The sequence below is a fragment of the Phocoena phocoena genome, chromosome X (genome assembly GCF_963924675.1).
Source record: "Phocoena phocoena chromosome X, mPhoPho1.1, whole genome shotgun sequence".
Taxonomy (NCBI): domain Eukaryota; kingdom Metazoa; phylum Chordata; class Mammalia; order Artiodactyla; family Phocoenidae; genus Phocoena; species Phocoena phocoena.
Window position 1 is genome coordinate 74,200,316 of NC_089240.1, and position 18,872 is coordinate 74,219,187.

Below are 18,872 nucleotides of genomic sequence, written 5' to 3' on the forward strand. Positions count from 1 at the left end.
ATTGAATCTGTAGATTGCTTTGAGAAGTATTGCCATCGTATAAACATTGTTTTCTAATCCCTGAACACAGGATATATTTCCATTTATTTATACCTGTTTTAATTTCTTTCAGCAATACTTCTTTTTTAACATTATGATAAAATATACATAACAAAATTTACCGTTTTAACAATTTTCAACTGTGTGGTTCAGCAGCATTTAGAACACTCATATCATTACTTCTGTCCATCTCAAGAACATTTTCTTAATCCCAAAATGAAAGTCTGTACCCACTGAAAATAACTCCCTCAGCCCCTGATAACCACTATCCTATATTCCATGTCTATGAATTTAACTATTCTAGACACATAGTATAAGTGGAACCACACTATATTCATCCTTTATTCTGGCTTATTTCATTAGCATAATATCTTCAAGATTCATCCATGTTGCAGCATATATCAGAATTTCAATCTTTCTAAGGCTGAATAATATTCTACTATACGTATATATCACATTTTGTTTATGCATTCATCAGTTGATGGATATTTGGGTTCTTCCCACCCTTTGACTGTGGAATAAATCTGCTGTGAACATTGTTGAACAAATATTTGCTTCAGTTTCTGCTTTCAATTCTTTGGGTATATACCCAGAATTGGAGTTGCTGAAATATACAGTGCTTCTTTGTTTTACTTTTTGAGGAAATGTCATACAGTTATCCCCAGTGGTATCATTTTACATACTATGTACAGGTGTTCCAATTCTCCACATCCTCACCAATATTTGTTATTTTCTGATTGCGTTTGTTCATTTGTTTTTTTAATAGTCATTCTAATGGCTATGAGGTGGTAACCCACTGTGGCTTATTTCAGCTTTAAGTATTATGTTAGCCATCAGGTTTTCATAAATGTCCTTTATCAGGTTGATGAAGGTCCCTTCAACTCTTAGAGTCTTATTTTAATCATGAAAATTTTTTGGCTTTTGTTCAGTGTTTTTTTCTGTATCAATTGAGATTGTCATGTATTTTTCCCTTCATTCTACTAATATGCTTTATTATATTGATTGACATTTGATTGTTGTCTCAAGCTTACTGGGATAAATCCCACTTGATCATTGGATATAATCCTTTTAAAAATGCTGTGGGGTATAGTTTGCTAGTATTTTGCTGATGATGTTTATATCTATATTCATGACAGATGTTTTTCTGTTTTCTTGTGATAACTTTTCCTTATTAATACAGCAATGCTGGCCTCATAAAATAGTTGTAAATTGCCCCCCCCTTTTATAATTTTTGGAAGAGTTTGAGAAGGATTAATGTTAATTCTTCTTAAAATGTGTGTTACAATTTACAAATGAAGCCATTGTCCTAGCCTTTACTTTGTGGGTGTTTTTTTTTAATTGAAGGTTGATTTAAAATATTACATTACATCCTCACCAACAATTGTTATTTCTTGTTTTTTGTTAATAGCCATTCTTACAAGTGTGAGGTGGTATCTCATTGTGATTTTGATTTGCATTTCCCTGATGATTAGTGATGTCAATCATCTTTTCATGTGTCTGTTTGCCATATGTATGTGTTCTTTGGAAAAAGGTCTGTTGAGGTTCTCTGCCCATTTTTTAATTGTGTTGATTTTTTTTAGTGCTGAGTTGTATGAAATCTTTGTATATTTTGAATAGTAACTCCTTATGGATATATTGTTTACAAATATTTTCTCCCATTCAGTAAGCTGCCTTTTTGTCTTCTTGATAGTTTCTGCCACTATGCAAAAAGTTTAGTTTGATGTAGTCTCATTTGTTTATTTTTGCTTTTATTTCCACTGTTTGAGGAGATATATACAAAAAACAATAATGCAAAGACCAATGTCAAAGAACATACTGGCTCTTTTCTTCTAGGAGTTTTATGGTTTCAGGTGTTACATTTAAGCCTTTAATGCATTTTTAGTTTACTTTTGCATATGGTATGAAAAAGTATTCCAGTTTGATTCTTTCACATGGCACTGTCCAGTTTTCTCAGCACCATTTATTGAAAATGCTGTTTTTTTCACATTGTATATTCATGCCTCCTTTGTCATAGATTAATTGACCATATAAGTGTGGCTTCATTTCTGGCTCTCTATCCTGTTCCAGTGATCTATGTATCTGTTTTTTTGTCAGTATCATACTGATTTTATTACTGTGGCATTGTATTGGGTTGGCCAAAATGTTCATTTGTTTGTTTCCATAAGATGTTACAGAAAAACCTGAATGAATTTTTGGCAACCCCAATAGTATAGTCTGAAGTCTGGGAGGGTGATAATTCCAGCCTCTTTTTTCTCAAGATTTCTTTGGCAATTTTGGTTATTTTGTGGTACCATATGAATTTTAGGATTACTTTTTAGTTCTGTGAAAAATATCACAGGTATTTTTATAGGGATTACAATAAATCTGTAGATTGCTTTGAGTACTATTGCCACTTTAACAATATTAATTCTTCTAATTCAAGATCATGTGATATCTTCCAATTTATGTGTATCCTTATCAAATTCCATCATCATTGTTTTATAGTTTTCACAGTATATATCTTTCACCACCTTGGTTAAGGTTATTCTTTTCATGGCGATCATTTCATAATGTATGCAAATGTCATATCATTATGTAGTACATCTGAAATTAACATAATATTAGACATCAACTATATTTTAATAAATATATAAGAAATTAGAAATATGATGCAGATTAGTGTCCAATTAGATTGCTGTAGAATAATAGTAATTAAAATATAATAATGCAAACTAATTATATTAAATATAGATATAAAGTACAATGTTATACTGTTTTTTAAAAATATTTTTACAGAAACTATAATGTTGTGAATCTAAAATTACTGGTTACTCATGATAATATGGATTTTGGTCCTTTTTCCCAGTTTAGTTACACAGTACGTAATAATTCCTCTCATGAAGCCATGAATGGAGAAGGCCCTCCATGTATTCCTTCCTTTTTGAGTAGGCATTCAATAAATGTTTAAATGGATGAATAAACTCTTGTACTCTTTTTATAAAATATTTCAGTTAGCTAGGGACTAAAAAGCCTTCAGTAACAAAATTACCTAAATGTGTCTCAAAGGTGTTTAGAAAAGTCAATTACATAAGAGTGGAAAGGGTAGTTTACCTCCAAATATAGTATAGATAGAATATATAGTACAGATACTACCAATTTCTTTACAGCTATGAGTTAAAATATGGCTGTGAGGCTGTTACCTGAAAAGTGGTTTCACCTCTTGGTGGGTGTCGAGCCAATAGACATGACCAAGCCAAAGATCTGCAGAAGGAAGTATTTATTATTACCTGCAGCAAGTAAGAGCACCAGGGGTCTTTCCCAAAGCAATGTCTCCCTGAATAGCAAAAACTGGGGAAGTTTTAAGCTAAGGGTATGTGCATATTCATGAAGGGGTTTAAGCAGAGGAGAATTCAGCATAGAATTGGGGCAAAGGTCTACAGAGTCCAAGCTTTAGTTGATTGAAGTTAGGAGAGTCAACATCATCATTCCATCCTACACCTGGTTGGGGGCCTTAGCTCCTGCAGAACTCCAAGATATATTATGTATATTCCTTGAGGAGGAACTAGGACGCTGCTTTATCACTGCACTATTGTCTGCCTTTTCTCTGCTCCTGCATTCCTTTGTTCCCTTAAGATCATAAGTTACTGGAACTTCCTTGGTGGTCCACTGCACGGGGCACAGGTTCAATCCTTGGTCAGGGAACTAAGATCCCGCATGCCGTATGCACATCCCTCCTGCCAAAAAATGATCATTAATTATTAAGACCTGTTCAAGGGCAAGCATTGTGGTTGTGGCTAGGCTTAGATCACAAAATGGCTTAGGCAAAAATGGATTCTGTTATGTTAAGAAAGCCATTCCTACTTCTCAAAGCAGAACTCAGTAGGGCTTTTGAAGTTTTGCTTCTCTCTTAAGTTTCTGCAACTATTATTTCAAATATATATATATTTGAAACTTCCAACTTCTGAGATGCCTGAAAAATTCTGATGCATTACAGCTGTTATAATTAACCAGATCCTGATAAGATTTAATATATTGTTAGACATTATTAGTCTGCATTTAATCTCCAAAATTAATCATGAGAGAAACAAATGAGACAAGATGCTTTAGAAAGAGAGGTGATGTTATTTAGTAGTTAATATTCTGGCTCTTTAAGGAAAGACTGTCTGGATTCAAATTCTGATTGTGTTGTTTAGCAGCTTTATGACCAGCGGTTTACTTTATCAATCTGCACAGCCTATTTCCTTATCAATGTAATTAGTATAAGAATAGAGTTGTTGATAGGATGAAATGAGTTACTTTACATGAGCTATGAGAAGTACCTGTCATATAGAAATTGATTATTCAGTGTTAGCTATGATTGTTATTGATATTGACACTGTAGCTTGACTTCATTCCAGAACATAAAGGTTGCTTTAACATAAGGAATTGAAATTCTCATACCTTCTCCTCACATTTCTATAAATAGGAAGAATAATAAAATCAAGATTTGTCTAAGTCTGCTTATATTTCTAGGTGTTACAGATATTAGCACAGACCTTCTGGTATAAAACCTGTTCAAAGATGCCGTGACAATTCCAAGCTTAGGTTTTATCTAACCTTATTCCGCTTGAATTTCTTCTCAATATTCAAAGTTAGTTTAACTGAAATTCAGTGAAGAAAATGAATTATGGTAAGTTTTAGGCATACAGAATACATGTGGAGAGGGGATAAGATAATGGTTACTTCAAGGCAATAGTATTCCCTTTTGGTTCATATTTGTTTTAATGTATGTAGAAACATAGGACAACACTAGGCTGTAAATATTGTCTCTTGAGAATCGGACCAAAAGACCTTCTAAAGAGAGTGGTAGGCTATTCAGAAGTGTTACACAGCATGATTAATCAGCACTTGTACATAGTAGGATCTCAATAAAACTTGCTGAATTGAATGAATCTGCATTATACATATTATTTTCCACAAGAATTGAGAAAGTGCCATCTTTTCATCATTTGACATTAGGTAAAGAGGAATCATTCTGAATACTTCTGTGTAGAAAAGTCTGTTCATTCAAATTTGATTTATTTTCCCTAATCACTCTTAGCTGGTAGGGTATTATACAAATGGGATTCAGATTCTGTTTGGAAAAGGAATAAAATTGTTTTAAATGCATATGCCCTCTTAGGGCTATTAATTCTATATCTATTCAAAAATTATCTGTAATGAGTACATCAAAAACCAAATGGTTCTTCTCTGTTTATATGAGGGTTATATTTTTGGATTGTATTAAGAAATAATTGTTTCTCATATATCTTAAGAGTGTGTCTTCTCTTTAAATGATATATATTTGAGTTTGGCTTGGTAAACTCTTTTCAACAGTATCAGTCTACCATTTGTTTTTGTTTTGTTTAACATCTTCATTGGAGTAAAATTGCTTTACAATGTTGTGTTAGTTTCTGCTGTATAACAAAGTTAATCAGCTATATGTATACATATATCCCCATATCCCCTTCTTCTTGCGTCTCCCTCCCACCCTCCATATCCCACCCATACAAGTGGTCACAAAGCACCGAGCTGTTCTCCCTGTGCTATGCAGCTGCTTCCCACTAGCTATCTATTTTACATTTGGTAGTGAATATATGTCAATGCTACTCTCTCTCTTCATCCCAGCTTACACTTCCCCCTCCCCATGTCCTCAAGCAGATTCTCTACATCTGCGTCTTTATTCCTGTCCTACCCCTAGGATCATTAGAACCATTTTTGTTTCACTTTTAGATTCCATATATATGTGTTAGCATACAGTATTTGTTTTTCTCTTTCTGACTTACTTCACTCTGTATGGCAGGCCCTAGGTCCACCCAGCTCACTACAAATAACTCAATTTCGTTTCTTTTTATGGCTTTTAGTTTTTTATTGATCTTTGCTACTGTTTCCTTCGTTTCTTTTTCATTTATTTCTGATCTGATATTTATGATTCCTTTCCTTCTGCTAACTTTGGGATTTTCTTTGTTCTTCTTTCTCTAATTGCATTAGGTGTAAGGTTAGGTTATTTACTTGAGATTTTTCTGGTTTCATGAGGTAAGATTTTATTGCCATAAACTTCCCTTTTAGAACTGCTTTTGCTGAACCCCATAGGTTTTGGGCCATCATGTTTTCATTGTCATTTGTTTCTAGGTATTTTTAATTTCCTCTTTGATTTCTTCAGTGATCTCTTGGTTATTTAGTAGTATATTGCTTAGCCTCCATGTATTTGTGTTTTTTACAAATTTTTTTTCCTGTAATTGATATCTAGTCTCATAGTGTTGTGGTTGGAAAAGATACTTGATATGGTTTCAATTTTCTTAAATTTACCAAGGCTTGATTTGTGACCCAAGATATGATCTATCCAGGAGAATGTTCCATGAGAACTTGGGAAGAAAGTGTATTCTGTTGTTTTTGAATGGAATGTCCTATAAATATCAATTAAGTCCATCTTGCTTAATGTGTCATTTAAAGCTTCTGTTTCCTTATTTATTTTCAATTTGGATGATCTCTCCATTGGTGAAAATGGGGTGTTAAAAAAAGTCCTGCGCTATAATTTTGTTACTGTTGATTTGCCCTTTTATGGCTGTTAGCATTTGCCTTATGTATGGAGGTGCTTCTATATTGGGTGCATAAATATTTACAATTGTTGTATCTTCTTCTTGGATTGATCCCTTGTTCATTATGTAGTGTCCTTCTTTGTCTCTTGTAATACTCTTTATTTTTGAAGTCTATTTTGTCTGATATGAGAATGGCTACTCCAGCTTTCTTTTGCTTTCCATTTGCATGGAGTATCTTTTTCCATGCCCTCACTTTCAGACTGTATGTGTCCCTAGGTCTGAAGTGGGCCTCTTGTAGACAGCATATATACAAGCCTTGTTTTTGTATCCATTCAACCAGTCTGTCCTTTGGTTGGAGTATTTAATCCATTTACATTAAAGGTAATTATTGATATGTATGTTCCTATTACCATTTTCTTAATTGTTTTGGGTTTGTTTTTGTAGGTCTTTTCCTTCTTTTTTGTTTCCTGCCTACAGAAGTTACTTTAGCATTTGTTGTATGTTTCTTGGTGTGTTTCTCCTTGGATTTATCCTGTATGGGACTCTCTGCCCTTCCTGGACTTGATTGACTATTTCTTTTCCCATGTTAGGAAAGTTTTCAACTATATCTTCTAATATTTTCTCAGACCATTTCTTTTTCTCTTCTTCTTCTGGGACCCCTATAATTTGAATGTTGGTGTGTTTAATATTTTCCCAGACGTCTCTGAGACTGTCCTCAATGCTTTTCATTCTTTATTCCTTATTCTGTTCTGTGATAATTATTTCCACTCTTTTATATTCCAGCTCAGTTATCCGGTCTTCTGTCTCAGTTATTCTGCTATTGATTCCCTCTAGAGAATTTTTAATTTCATTTATTGTGTTGTTCATCATTGTTTGTTTGCTCTTTAGTTCTTCTAGGTCCTTGTTAAATGTTTCTTGTATTTTCTGCATTCTATTTACAAGATTTAGATCATCTTTCTTATCATTACTCTGAATTCTTTTTCAGGTAGACTGCTTATTTCCTCTTCATTTGTTTGGTCTGGTGCGTTTTTACCTTGATCCTTCATCTGCTGCACATTTTTCTTTATTTTTATTTTGCTTAACTTACCGTGTTTGGGGTCTCATTTTCGCAGGCTGCTGGTTCATAATTCCCATTCTTTTTGGTGTCTGCCACCAGTGGGTAAGGATTGTTCAGTGGCTTGTGTAGTCTTCCTGGTAGAGGGGGCTGGTGCCTGTGTTCTGGTGGGTGGGGCTGGATCTTGTCTTTCTGGTGGGCAGGGCTGCTTCTGATGGTGTGCTTTGGGGTGTCTCTGAACTTAGTATGATTTTAGGCAGCCTCTCTGCTAATGGGTGTGGTTGTGATCCTTTCTTGCTAGTTGTTTAAGTTGGGGTCTACAGCACTGGAGCTTGCTGCCCATTGGGTAGGGCTGGGTGTTAGCGTTGAGATAGAAATCTCTGGGAGAGCCTACGTCATTTGATATTACTTGGGACCAGGAGATCTCTGGTGGCCAAATGTCCTGAACTTGGCTTTCCAGCCTCAGTGGCTCAGGCCTGACACCAGGCCAGAGCACCAAGAACCTGAGGTGCCCAGAAAAATCTTGGGAAAATGCCTTTGCCTCCTCAACTCCATGATGAGTGAGGATTTGCTCCAGGCTTCACCACTACGTCTTACCATTTGTTTGAATTATTACAAATTTTGAATTAGTGAAGTCCAAATTAAGAAGTTCTAAAGAACCATTATAATAGTTAATGTGAATGCAGAATATATTGATACTTTAGAATTCCATTTAGTAAAAACAAATGGTGATATGTTCATGAATTAATCATTAATAGTTTAATTATGTAAAGCAATCCTGCAATTTAATGGAAAGAATAGAAGAGTTTACTTTCTACTTCATTAAAATTCAGGTAATTTAATTTCCACAAATAATTAGAAAGGGGATAATTTACTGATCTAGGGGAAAGACAGAAGTGTGTAAAACCACTAATCATATTAGAAAAATTAGATGTCATTTTGAGGATTAACCAAACTTTGAGCTTAGTTTTTAACCCAATCAAATGAGAGATGACAAAATTTAAATTCCCACTCTTATGGAAATACTAAAACATGTATGATCCCTACAGATGTAAAAAACAAACTTATGGTTACCATGAGGTAAGGGGGGGAGATACTAATTGGGAGATTGGGATTGACATATACACACTACTATATATAAAATAGATTACTAATAAGGACCTACTGTATAGCACATGGAACTCTACTCAGTACTCTATAATGGCCTATATGGGAAAATAATCTAAAAAAGAATTGATATATGTATATGTATAATGATTCACTTTGCTGTACACCTGAAACTAAGACAACATTATAAAGCAGCTATACTGCAATAATTTTAAAATATATATATACGATCCTAACATAATAGATTCTGATACTTTAATTTTGATATTTTTTTTCCATCCAAAGACTAGTAAAATGCTAGATCATTCTATACTTCCCTGGTGACCACTAGGGGGCCTTGAGATATTTTATGCATAGTAAAAATGGAAAACTAAAACCTCCAAAAAATGTATACGTAGAGTAGAATATTTTATAACCTGCGTGGCAAGCAGAAATAATAACTTTGTTATGGCTAAGTCATGGGAAATAAGACTCCCATATTTTGAATAAGACAGTCATATTTCATCATTATGTTTTTAGGTGGTTTCATTTGCTCTAATGATTATTGCAATTAAGATAATTTATAATATGATATGGTATATAATGTTTTTATTGTGACTTTTTTCTTTTACATTGGTTCCTCCTGAATATAGTTCATACTTTTAATCCTGTGTCTTGTCTTTCCATAATTCTCAGCCCACTTCATCCTCATCTGTCTGCCTGTATTGCTGGCTTTTTGCTTTCTGAGACTTGCATTTCATTTGTTCTCCAGTAGTTCCTAATGACTGACTAGATCCTGACAAATTTCCTTACCTAGACATCTAGATGCCAAATTCACAAGTACTATGAAAGACAAAACAAAATAAAAATGTTTCCCAGAAACATTGAACTCAGTCTAAAAAATATATTTTGTTTTTTACATTCAAATTGAATCAAGCTTTGAGAACTGAACAACCTATTATAATGTTTTTTTCAAAAACTTATGTACCATGTGTGAATTACATTTATATTTTAATTCTGTTTTTACAACAACACTCTGAAAAATACCACTGTGTTCTTTTTCTATTAATACAATCACAGGCCCTGAATACTTTAAACATCTGATGTAAACATATGATCAGATTCATTTGATCCTATGAATGGTTTAGAAATAAGAAAAATATAAGTAGCAAACAAAACAGTGATGTGATTCTCAGGGATTGCAAAACATAGGTTTAGAGGATTGTACTGTACTGCTTTCAATAGAGTATTCTTAAATCACTGAGAGGGAGGGATTATTTCAGTTCATCATTTCTACTTCTGTCACTATGTCATCAGCAGCTCTACTTTGGGTTTGGGAATAGCATCACTCTGAAAAAAGAACCAAGAACACTGTGTGTTGCCTAAGTATTCAGATAAAACATATATGCAAATTGCAATAAAGCCATCCAACTCTATTAGATTAAGATGCAACTCATTATTCTGCTTTTGTTTATTCTTGTATTTCCTGTTTTCCAACTATGCTACAAATCAAATATTTGGTACAAGCATCTAAAAAATATAAATCAAAACACTTCATTTTCAACCTGGAAATATTTTTTCAAAGAGAAATATCATTCCCTTTTTCATGTGTCTCCTCTAAAATCTGGTAGTGAAGAACATAGTTTTTATCTTTTAAAATATCCATAGATAAGATTTTTTTTAGAGGACAATAAATGACACAGCTTCAAGAGCCCTGTCTTTATGAAACAAGTTCTAAAAGTAAAGACTCTAAAATGCTGAAGTTAGTAGGTCAGCCCAGGTAATTAACACAGTTCTCAAATGAATTCTAAGTCAAGCAATCCCCAGATCCCTTATTTTCCTACCTTAAAATATCTTGAGTTAAAAATATGATTTCCAGGTCACTAACTTGTAATCCTTACATTTTATCAGTATCATAAATGATTTAAGAAGCTTTCAGAAGTTATTATAATTTCTGAATTTTTAGTTCATAAATTATAAAACTGCTGTCAACAAATTTATCTTTTCTGAGATTTTCTTTAGAATGAATGTGTACTTTATCTGTACCAACTATTTAGAATACAATACAAAGATTCCAACCTTCTGTAAGTTAAATGTGCAATGTAATGTAAGTAGTTAAATGGTATTGTGGAGTACTAGAAATAAATCAGCCTTAGGATCAGACAGATCTTGGTTTGGCTTGAAACCTAACTCTTCATTTACTAGCTTACATAATATTAGGCAATTTTTAAATCTTTCTGAGCCTAAGTTTCCATATCTGAAAAATAGAGATAAATTTTTAACTTACAGACAGTGAATATTAAAAGACTTAATATATAAGAAAATATATAGCATATTGCCTGACTCATAACTGACACTCATTAGTCTGTAATTATGATTATGATTATTATTATACTGTTAATGTGTGAGGATATGTAAGTCTTCCTTTTCTGATAGTGAAGACCAACATAAAAAACTGTTTTGTATTTATGTGGGAATTTTCTCCATAGTTAAAATTATAAATTACATAGCTCATTTAAAAATAATTTAGGTATATTGTTGTTCAAATTATGTCTCCTACTATATAGCAACTCTGAAGGGAAATAGGTCATAACAGGTATTCCATAAGGCAAGTGTCAGTTTTGTCAGCTCCCACTTCAGCCTCATGAAGAAGTTTTGTTGTTATTTTCACAAAAGCTCTTTTGGATCTAAAAGAGCTAAAGTTATTTTTATAAATAAATATTTTCACTTGGTTAGCATTTTAATATTTATTTTACTCTGCTTGAAGAATGCATATTTGGAAGACATTTGAACATTACCCACAGTAAATATATTAGCATGATCGTCAGCCTCTCCCTATTACTAATTTAATTATAGTTCATTTAGACTTGTAAAATAGATAGAAATTCTTTAACTGTATTTTAGAATGAAGAGAGGAAGGTCACAAGTACAACAAGTAAAACAATTATTTAAGAGCTAACATTTTTCTATAAAGATTATCATTAAAATTCACTACCATTAGTTTTATTTACTTTGTCCTTTGGATTATTTCTCTCTTTCATTAAATTTTATTTCAAAACTAAGAAAGACAACAGCAAAATCAAATAGCCTTTGGAGTATAGGGCACTCTAAGTAGTAACACTTCGGTTTACAGCATTCTCCTGGGAATATCTTTTAAAATATATTCTTTTGTCTTTATATGGTGATACGCAAAGCCTTGGTTTTATATTCCACATATTTATCTATATTACAGTCTCTATCTAACTTTTGTTTGGTGTATAGATGAGAATATACATTTTTCTTTTTAATCTAGGTCTAGGACTTGATCTTGAAATTGACTTATACTAGGTAGCACATTTTCACTAAGGTGAGTAGAACTGTGATGTGTGTATCTGCACAGACATAAATTCAGACAATTTTTGTAAAAAACATTAAGGTCTTACCAAGAAAGCTTGGAAAATGAGGGTGTTAATGAGTTTTTTTATATATAACAAATAACCTTCCATGATGATTCCAAAAAGGAAAAAACTACATGCACTCCTGGAAGACTTATAAGCATATTGGAAACAAGTATAGCTCTTCACATTAAAAACACTGTGATATGTTTTATTGTCAACTCTAACAGCTTTTTGCTTATGTTAAAGGAAACACTTGATAGACATCACAGATTCAATATATTATGGAAAATGTGACTTAATTACAATAACTTATCCAAAAGGAATCTTGAGTCAACATGTACCAATACTTAGTGAGTGACTTGGCTGCTTTACTTGTAAATGATTATACCAGATTTCATAACTTATTATTCAGCATTCTATAATTGTTCATTTTCCATTAGTAGATTGAAATTGTTATTTTGAATAGAAATATATTCATTTACAATATAAAAAACTTAGGTAGAATTACAAATGTAATTCCTATAAGAAAATTAATATATTTTCTAAGATAGGATCATTCATGATAAAATATTTTTATATTTTAAAAAATATGCCTTATTAAAAGAATTCTATCATTGATGCAGAAATCTGACCTCTGTATTTAACATAAGGCACTCACAAATTTCATGAATCTTATAAAACAAATGAAGAATAGTAATGTTACTAAGTCCAAGTTCGTATTGCTCCCTCACAGCAGGCCAGTAAACCGAGAGACGAAGTTTTGGGGCAAGGAATATCGACTATATTCAGAAAGCCAGCAGACTGAAAAGATGGTGGACTAGTGTCCCAAAGAACCATCTTCCCCAAGTTAGAACTCAGACTTCCTTATTAATACGAAAAGGGGTGGGGCGGAGGTGGCTGGTTGTTGCAAACTTCTTGTCAGAATCCTTTGTTCTTGCAGCTGTCCCCCGTGTAGGTCAGGTCACAATGTTCCTGTAAACCTCCAAGACAAATGTTATTCTCTGTTCCACAACTTTTTACCTCTATATGAATGAAATGTGTTATGGATTTAAAGGTCAAGCCTGGAAGGCGGAGCCTTGAGAATAGGCTATTATATATATTTCAGGTTTTTTCTTTGTTACAGTAACATTGTAACAAAATACTATCAACAGTCTTTAGAAAACCATATTAAAACAATAAATAAGCAAACATTTTAATACCATATTAAAAACTGGTTGGGAGACTGTCTACTTTCCCTTGCCTCACCCACTGTTCCCATTGGAAACCCCAAAGCATTAGCAATTGCTACATAAAAGTCTTTCACCAGCCTCAAACAAACTTCACACATCAATCTTCACATCTAAGGGACTATCATGTATGCATAGATTGTGTGAATGTCTCATCATTCTGGTTTGTCAACCTCTTTTCAGGTACCTTTTGTCCAGCATGGTGTAACCAAAAAAATATAAATAAAAAAAAACATTATGTCTCCTTCAGTTAAATAACTTTCCCCCAAATAACACACGACAAAGAAGTAAAAAGACCACCAACTTCTCTTGACCCTGCTGCTGTTTAAATCACAATTCTATATTATTCTCTTTCTTGTTCTTGCTGTAGTTCATTAAATCTGTGAATGCTACTTATTGCTTTCACTTTTGTTCCACATGTAATCTGTATACCCCAATGAAGATAGTCAAGTGCAGATGCTGAACATGCTGTGTACTTTTCTGCTGCCAGGCATCTGGCTCAGAATTGCCATTATTTCACTCAGGGAAGACCTTCAAATGGGGTCTCACTGCAACCAAATGCTAAATACTTTTACTCTCTTTGCTTCTTTGTCATGTCACTATCAGGTGTAATCTAGGACTGCCCTTCAGACTAACTCATTCGGAGCAACTCTTTCCTATTGACTCAGTTCCTGACTGCAGATTTCCCTTTTCTCAGTTTTCACTGCCCACACCAGGTTTCATAAAAGATCTATGATTTTCCTGGTGTTTAACCTCTGTTCCTAGTCTAAATGTTACTTTGCTACTTCTACATTCCGTCTAACATGTTATGAGAAATCTAGCTGGGGAAAAATAACAGCAGTTACAACAATTACAAACTTTTGTTCACCTTGTTCTCCATTCTTCAAATACCTTTTTCACTCTTTTCTGCTCATCCAGGCCATGTCCATCCTTCAAAGCTAAGCTCACCTGTATTCTTTTTGTATACTTCTAAGGCTACCCTGCATTTTTTTCTGCCACTTCCACTGATTGTGCCAACCCAAAATGGTGATTATGATGATGAGATTACAATGATGACAGTGGTGTTTGTGCTGGTGTTTTTAGTGATTAGGATAGCTAATATTTAATGAGTATTTCCTGTTGTGTTCAGAAAAACCTCTTTGGAATTGGCACAAGTTTACTGATGAGAGGATTTAAGTATTAGGGAAGATAAGCAAATTTTTTAAAGTCACTTAATTAAGTGTCAGAATGGAAATTAAGCATTTGAGTAAAAAGCCTAAGTTCTTAATAACTATACCACACTGTCTCCTCTCAAATTTTATTAATTTAAAAAATGCAATTAATGCAATATTTAATGTTTTTGACATCTCGAGATTTTGTCATTTATTATTGTTAAATACATATAGTTGCTTTCAGTAAATGCTTATAAAACCAATGGAAAAAATTACCTGACCTTATCATATTTAATTTTATATATAGCTTACATTAGTTTTCTAGGACTGCCATAATGAAATAGCACAAACTTGATTACTTAAACAATATAAACGTACTTTCTAACAATTCTGGAGGCTAAAATTCCAAGGGCAAATAAATTTTAGAGTCCTAGATGAAAGTGATTTCAACTTTGATGCCATCATCATTTATCATAATTAAGTAACAACATTTTAAAATATATTATCCCCAACATTAATAACTGATAAACCTTCATAAATGGCAAAATGTTTTGGTTTTAATGGAAACATTGCAGGCATTTGCTTTATATTATCCATATATAATATTTCCTTTCAAATAACAATTTCAGTCATTTACAACAGATGATATCTTAATATATAATCCCATATGATATATTAAAATATTTATTTCACACAAAAGAATACATCATTTCTTCAGAGAAAAATTTCTACCTACTATAGGTTTATAATGTTGGCTTAATTTATGCCACTCAGATCATTATATTATCTGCATGATTGCAAGTTTATATTATCTGAATAGCTATCTTAGCAAGAAGAAGCTCTAAGTTTGTGATTTGCTTCTGAGATTTAATTCATATACTTCCAAGACTCCAAATGTAGTAAAGTTCAAGCTACAATAGCATTAAAAATGTGCATAAATTAATACCTTAATCAGACATTTACTGAGTGCCTTCTATTTGCCAGGAAAAGCACATGGATGAAGCTTTAACAGCTCTCCAAAGGAGAGTCACTACAAAAATTTTATTTAAGCCATAAGCTTGTCCCTTAGATTGAAGAGAGCAATCTTTCATATGGTCCAGCATCACCATATACAAAAAAATAGAAATTAATTTTCTGTGTAGTTTTACATTCCCTCAGGAAGAAAATGCTCTTTTCTATAATGAGCTTTGGGAACTAAGTTAACACCATTAGAAGAAGGCTAAGTTTCCATTTAACCTCCATGGCTAACTTGAAAACTGGAATTTACAAAAGAAAAACAGAAAAAAATATGAAGCTATTTGAGAAATGTCTAAATATGAAGTTATGCTCTCTATGTTAGCAGCATGTGGTTCTGTGTCTTTACAACATTTGAACTAAGTTAAAAGGCACATTCTCTAAAATAACTGCATTCAGATTTTCAACTTCAAACTCAGAGGCTTGCCAAGAATGTCTTTAAGTATATTTCCAAATTGCCTTCCAAAGTGACCTCCAAAATTAACGACACCAATTTTTTAAGACAATTCCTTCCATTTTTTTCTCAAAGTAAATTTTTTACAAAAGAGTTTTGCAGCAAAAGCAATCTTAAAGGCTTATTGTTCTGATATCTGTTTCACTACTACTCAGAAAAACATAAGAAACTCAAGTATTCTCCTTATAATTAACTAAAATCAGACTGCAGTAACTTCTGTGATTTCAGCACAATGGTGGATTAAGAAGCTCCAGACCCTTGTCCTCTATGGAAATATCAAGTAAGCAACTACAGATTGATTTAAAAAGCTTCGTGGGAGCTCTGCAAGCAAATAAAGGATATACAGCAGCCAAGTAAATGTCTGATCAAGAAAAGGTCACATTCAAATCAATAGAAATTTCATGGCATTTCTGCTTGCTCTTATACCAAGGTAGAACAGCATAATTGGAAGAAGGCAACTTATTTCTTGATTTCCCCCTCAAGATACAAGAAATGAGTGGAAATTTTAGCCACATTCTGGTCTATCTGTAGGCTATGCAACAAACTAATTTCAGTTTTGCCTAACTCAATGATCAGATGAGAATAGCAGTATGATTTGGATGCCAAGTTGGAAGCCACAAAAAGTAGTGGCAGGTACAATAGCACATGAAAATTGCAGGACTACAGACCCATGGATACATGGGGGCAAGCGATTATAGGCAAAGGTATACAAAAGAATATCTAAGGTCTGACAAAGAAGCAGAGGTGAGACTTAGAGAAATTAAGATATGTATAAGCAAGTGTGTATATGTGAGATTGGAATAAAAAAGCACACATGCAAGTCCACAGAGATGCATTCTCAGAAAAGTCCTGAGAACTCAACTTTCATGTTGGGCTGATTAGTGAAATACTTCCCCCACACAGAGCCAGTATGCAAAGATTAGGAAAAGTGACTCTTTTTCCAAATACCCAATTTTATCAAAAGATCACAAGGAAACAAGGAAACATGGCTCATTCAAAAGGGACAAAATAAATATCAGGAAACTGACCCTAAAGAACAACAGATTTTAAAATTTCTAGATAAATAACTTAAACAACTTTCTTAGATATCCTCAAAGAGCTAAAGGAAAACACAGAAAAAGAACTAAAAGAAATCAGGAAAGCAACATATGAACAAAATAAGAATATCAAGAAAGAGATAGAAATTACGAAAAAGAAGCAAACAGAAATTCTGGACCTGAAAAATACAATACTAAATTGAAGAATTTACTAGAGGGCTTCAATAGCAGACTTGAACCAGCAGGAAAAAACCTGTGAATTTGAAGACAAGTTATATGAAATTTTCAAATCTAGAACACAAAGAAAAAAGAATGTAAAACAGTGAATGGAGCCTTAGAGACTTAAGAGCCATCATCAAACAGACCAATATATGCATAACTGAAATCCCAGAAAGAGAAGAGAGAGAAAAGGAGCAGACACCTTCTTTGAAGAAATCATGGTAAAGAAATCTCCAAATTTGAGGAAGGATATAGATTTAAAATACAGGTAGCTAAATGAACTTCAAATAGGATAAACTCAAAGAGACCCAAACACATTGTAATGAAACTGTTGAAAGTAAAAGATCAGTTTTGAAAGCAGCAGAAATGACTCAACACATGCAAGGAATCGTCAATAAAATTATCAATAATTTTCTGATCAGAAACCTTGCAAGACAGAAGGCAGTGGGATGATATACATTTGTCCTTCAGTATCCATGGGGAATTCGTTTCAGGACCCACCACAGATACAAAAATCTGTGGATGGGTTCAACATGTGGAACCCAGCGATATGGAGGGCTGACTCTATTTAAAATACTGAAAGAGGGCTTCCCTGGTGACACAGTGGTTGAGAGTCCGCCTGCTGATGCAGAGGACACAGGTTCATGCCCCAGTCTGGGAAGATCCCACATACCGTGGAGTGGCTGAGCCCGTGAGCCATGGCTGCTGAGCCTGCACATCCGGAGCCTGTGCTCTGCAACGGGAGAGGCCACAACAGTGAGAGGACTGCATACCAAAAAAATAAAAAGAAAAAAGTACTGAAAGAAAAAAAATATCAAATGAGAATTCTATATCTGTAAAAACAGTCCTTCAAAAATGAGGGATAAATTAATATATTTGCAGATAAGCAAATATTAAGAAAGTTTATTATAACTAGACCTTCACAACAAGATATGTTAAAGGGAGTCCTTCAAGTTGAAAAGATGTATCAAAATACCAAAACTTATCATAAGCAGCAAAAGCAGTGCTAAGCAGGTAATTTTTAGCTATACATGCTTACATTAAAAAAGATAAAGGATGTCAAATCTAACTTCATTCCTCAGCCACTATGGAGAACAGTATGGAAGTTCTTTAAAAAACTAAAAATAGAGCTACCATATGATCCAGCAATCCCACTCCTGGACATATATCTGGAGAAAACCATAATTTGAAAATATACATGCACCCCAGTGTTCATTGCTGAACTATTTACAATAGCCAGGACATAGAAGCAACCTAAATGTCCATCAACAGATGAATGGATAAAGAAGATGTGGTGCATATATACAATGGAATATTACTCAGCCATAAAAAAGAACAAAATAATGCCATTTGCAGCAACATGGATGGACCTAGAGATTGTCATACTGAGTGAAGTAAGTCAGACATAGAAAGACAAATATCATATGATATCACTTCTATGTGGAATCTAAAAAAAACAGGTACAAATAAGCTTATCTACAAAACAGAAATAGTCACAGATGTAGAAAACAAACTTATGGTTACCAAGTGAGAAAGGCGGGGGAAGGGATAAACTGGGAGATTGGGATTGACATATTCACACTAATGTACATAAAATAGATAATAAGAATCTACTGTATAGCAAAAAATAAAACTAAATTGAAACAGAAGGAAGAGAATAAGAAATATTGACACAGAAA

At 33.4% G+C, this 18,872-nt stretch overlaps 1 protein-coding gene across 3 annotated transcripts in view; it reads left to right on the top strand.

The window, feature by feature from the left end:
• The window catches only part of KLHL4 (kelch like family member 4), a 112,765-nt gene that overhangs the window by 38,624 nt on the left and 55,269 nt on the right, over positions 1-18,872 (top strand). The window contains exon 2 of one of the 3 annotated variants that reach the window (XM_065900490.1): positions 17,882-17,894. The exons of the other annotated variants lie outside the window; for them this stretch is intronic. Within the exon in view, the coding sequence (XP_065756562.1) occupies positions 17,882-17,894 (13 nt within the window). The remainder of the gene's footprint in view (positions 1-17,881; positions 17,895-18,872) is intronic. 3 annotated transcript variants of the gene reach the window in all.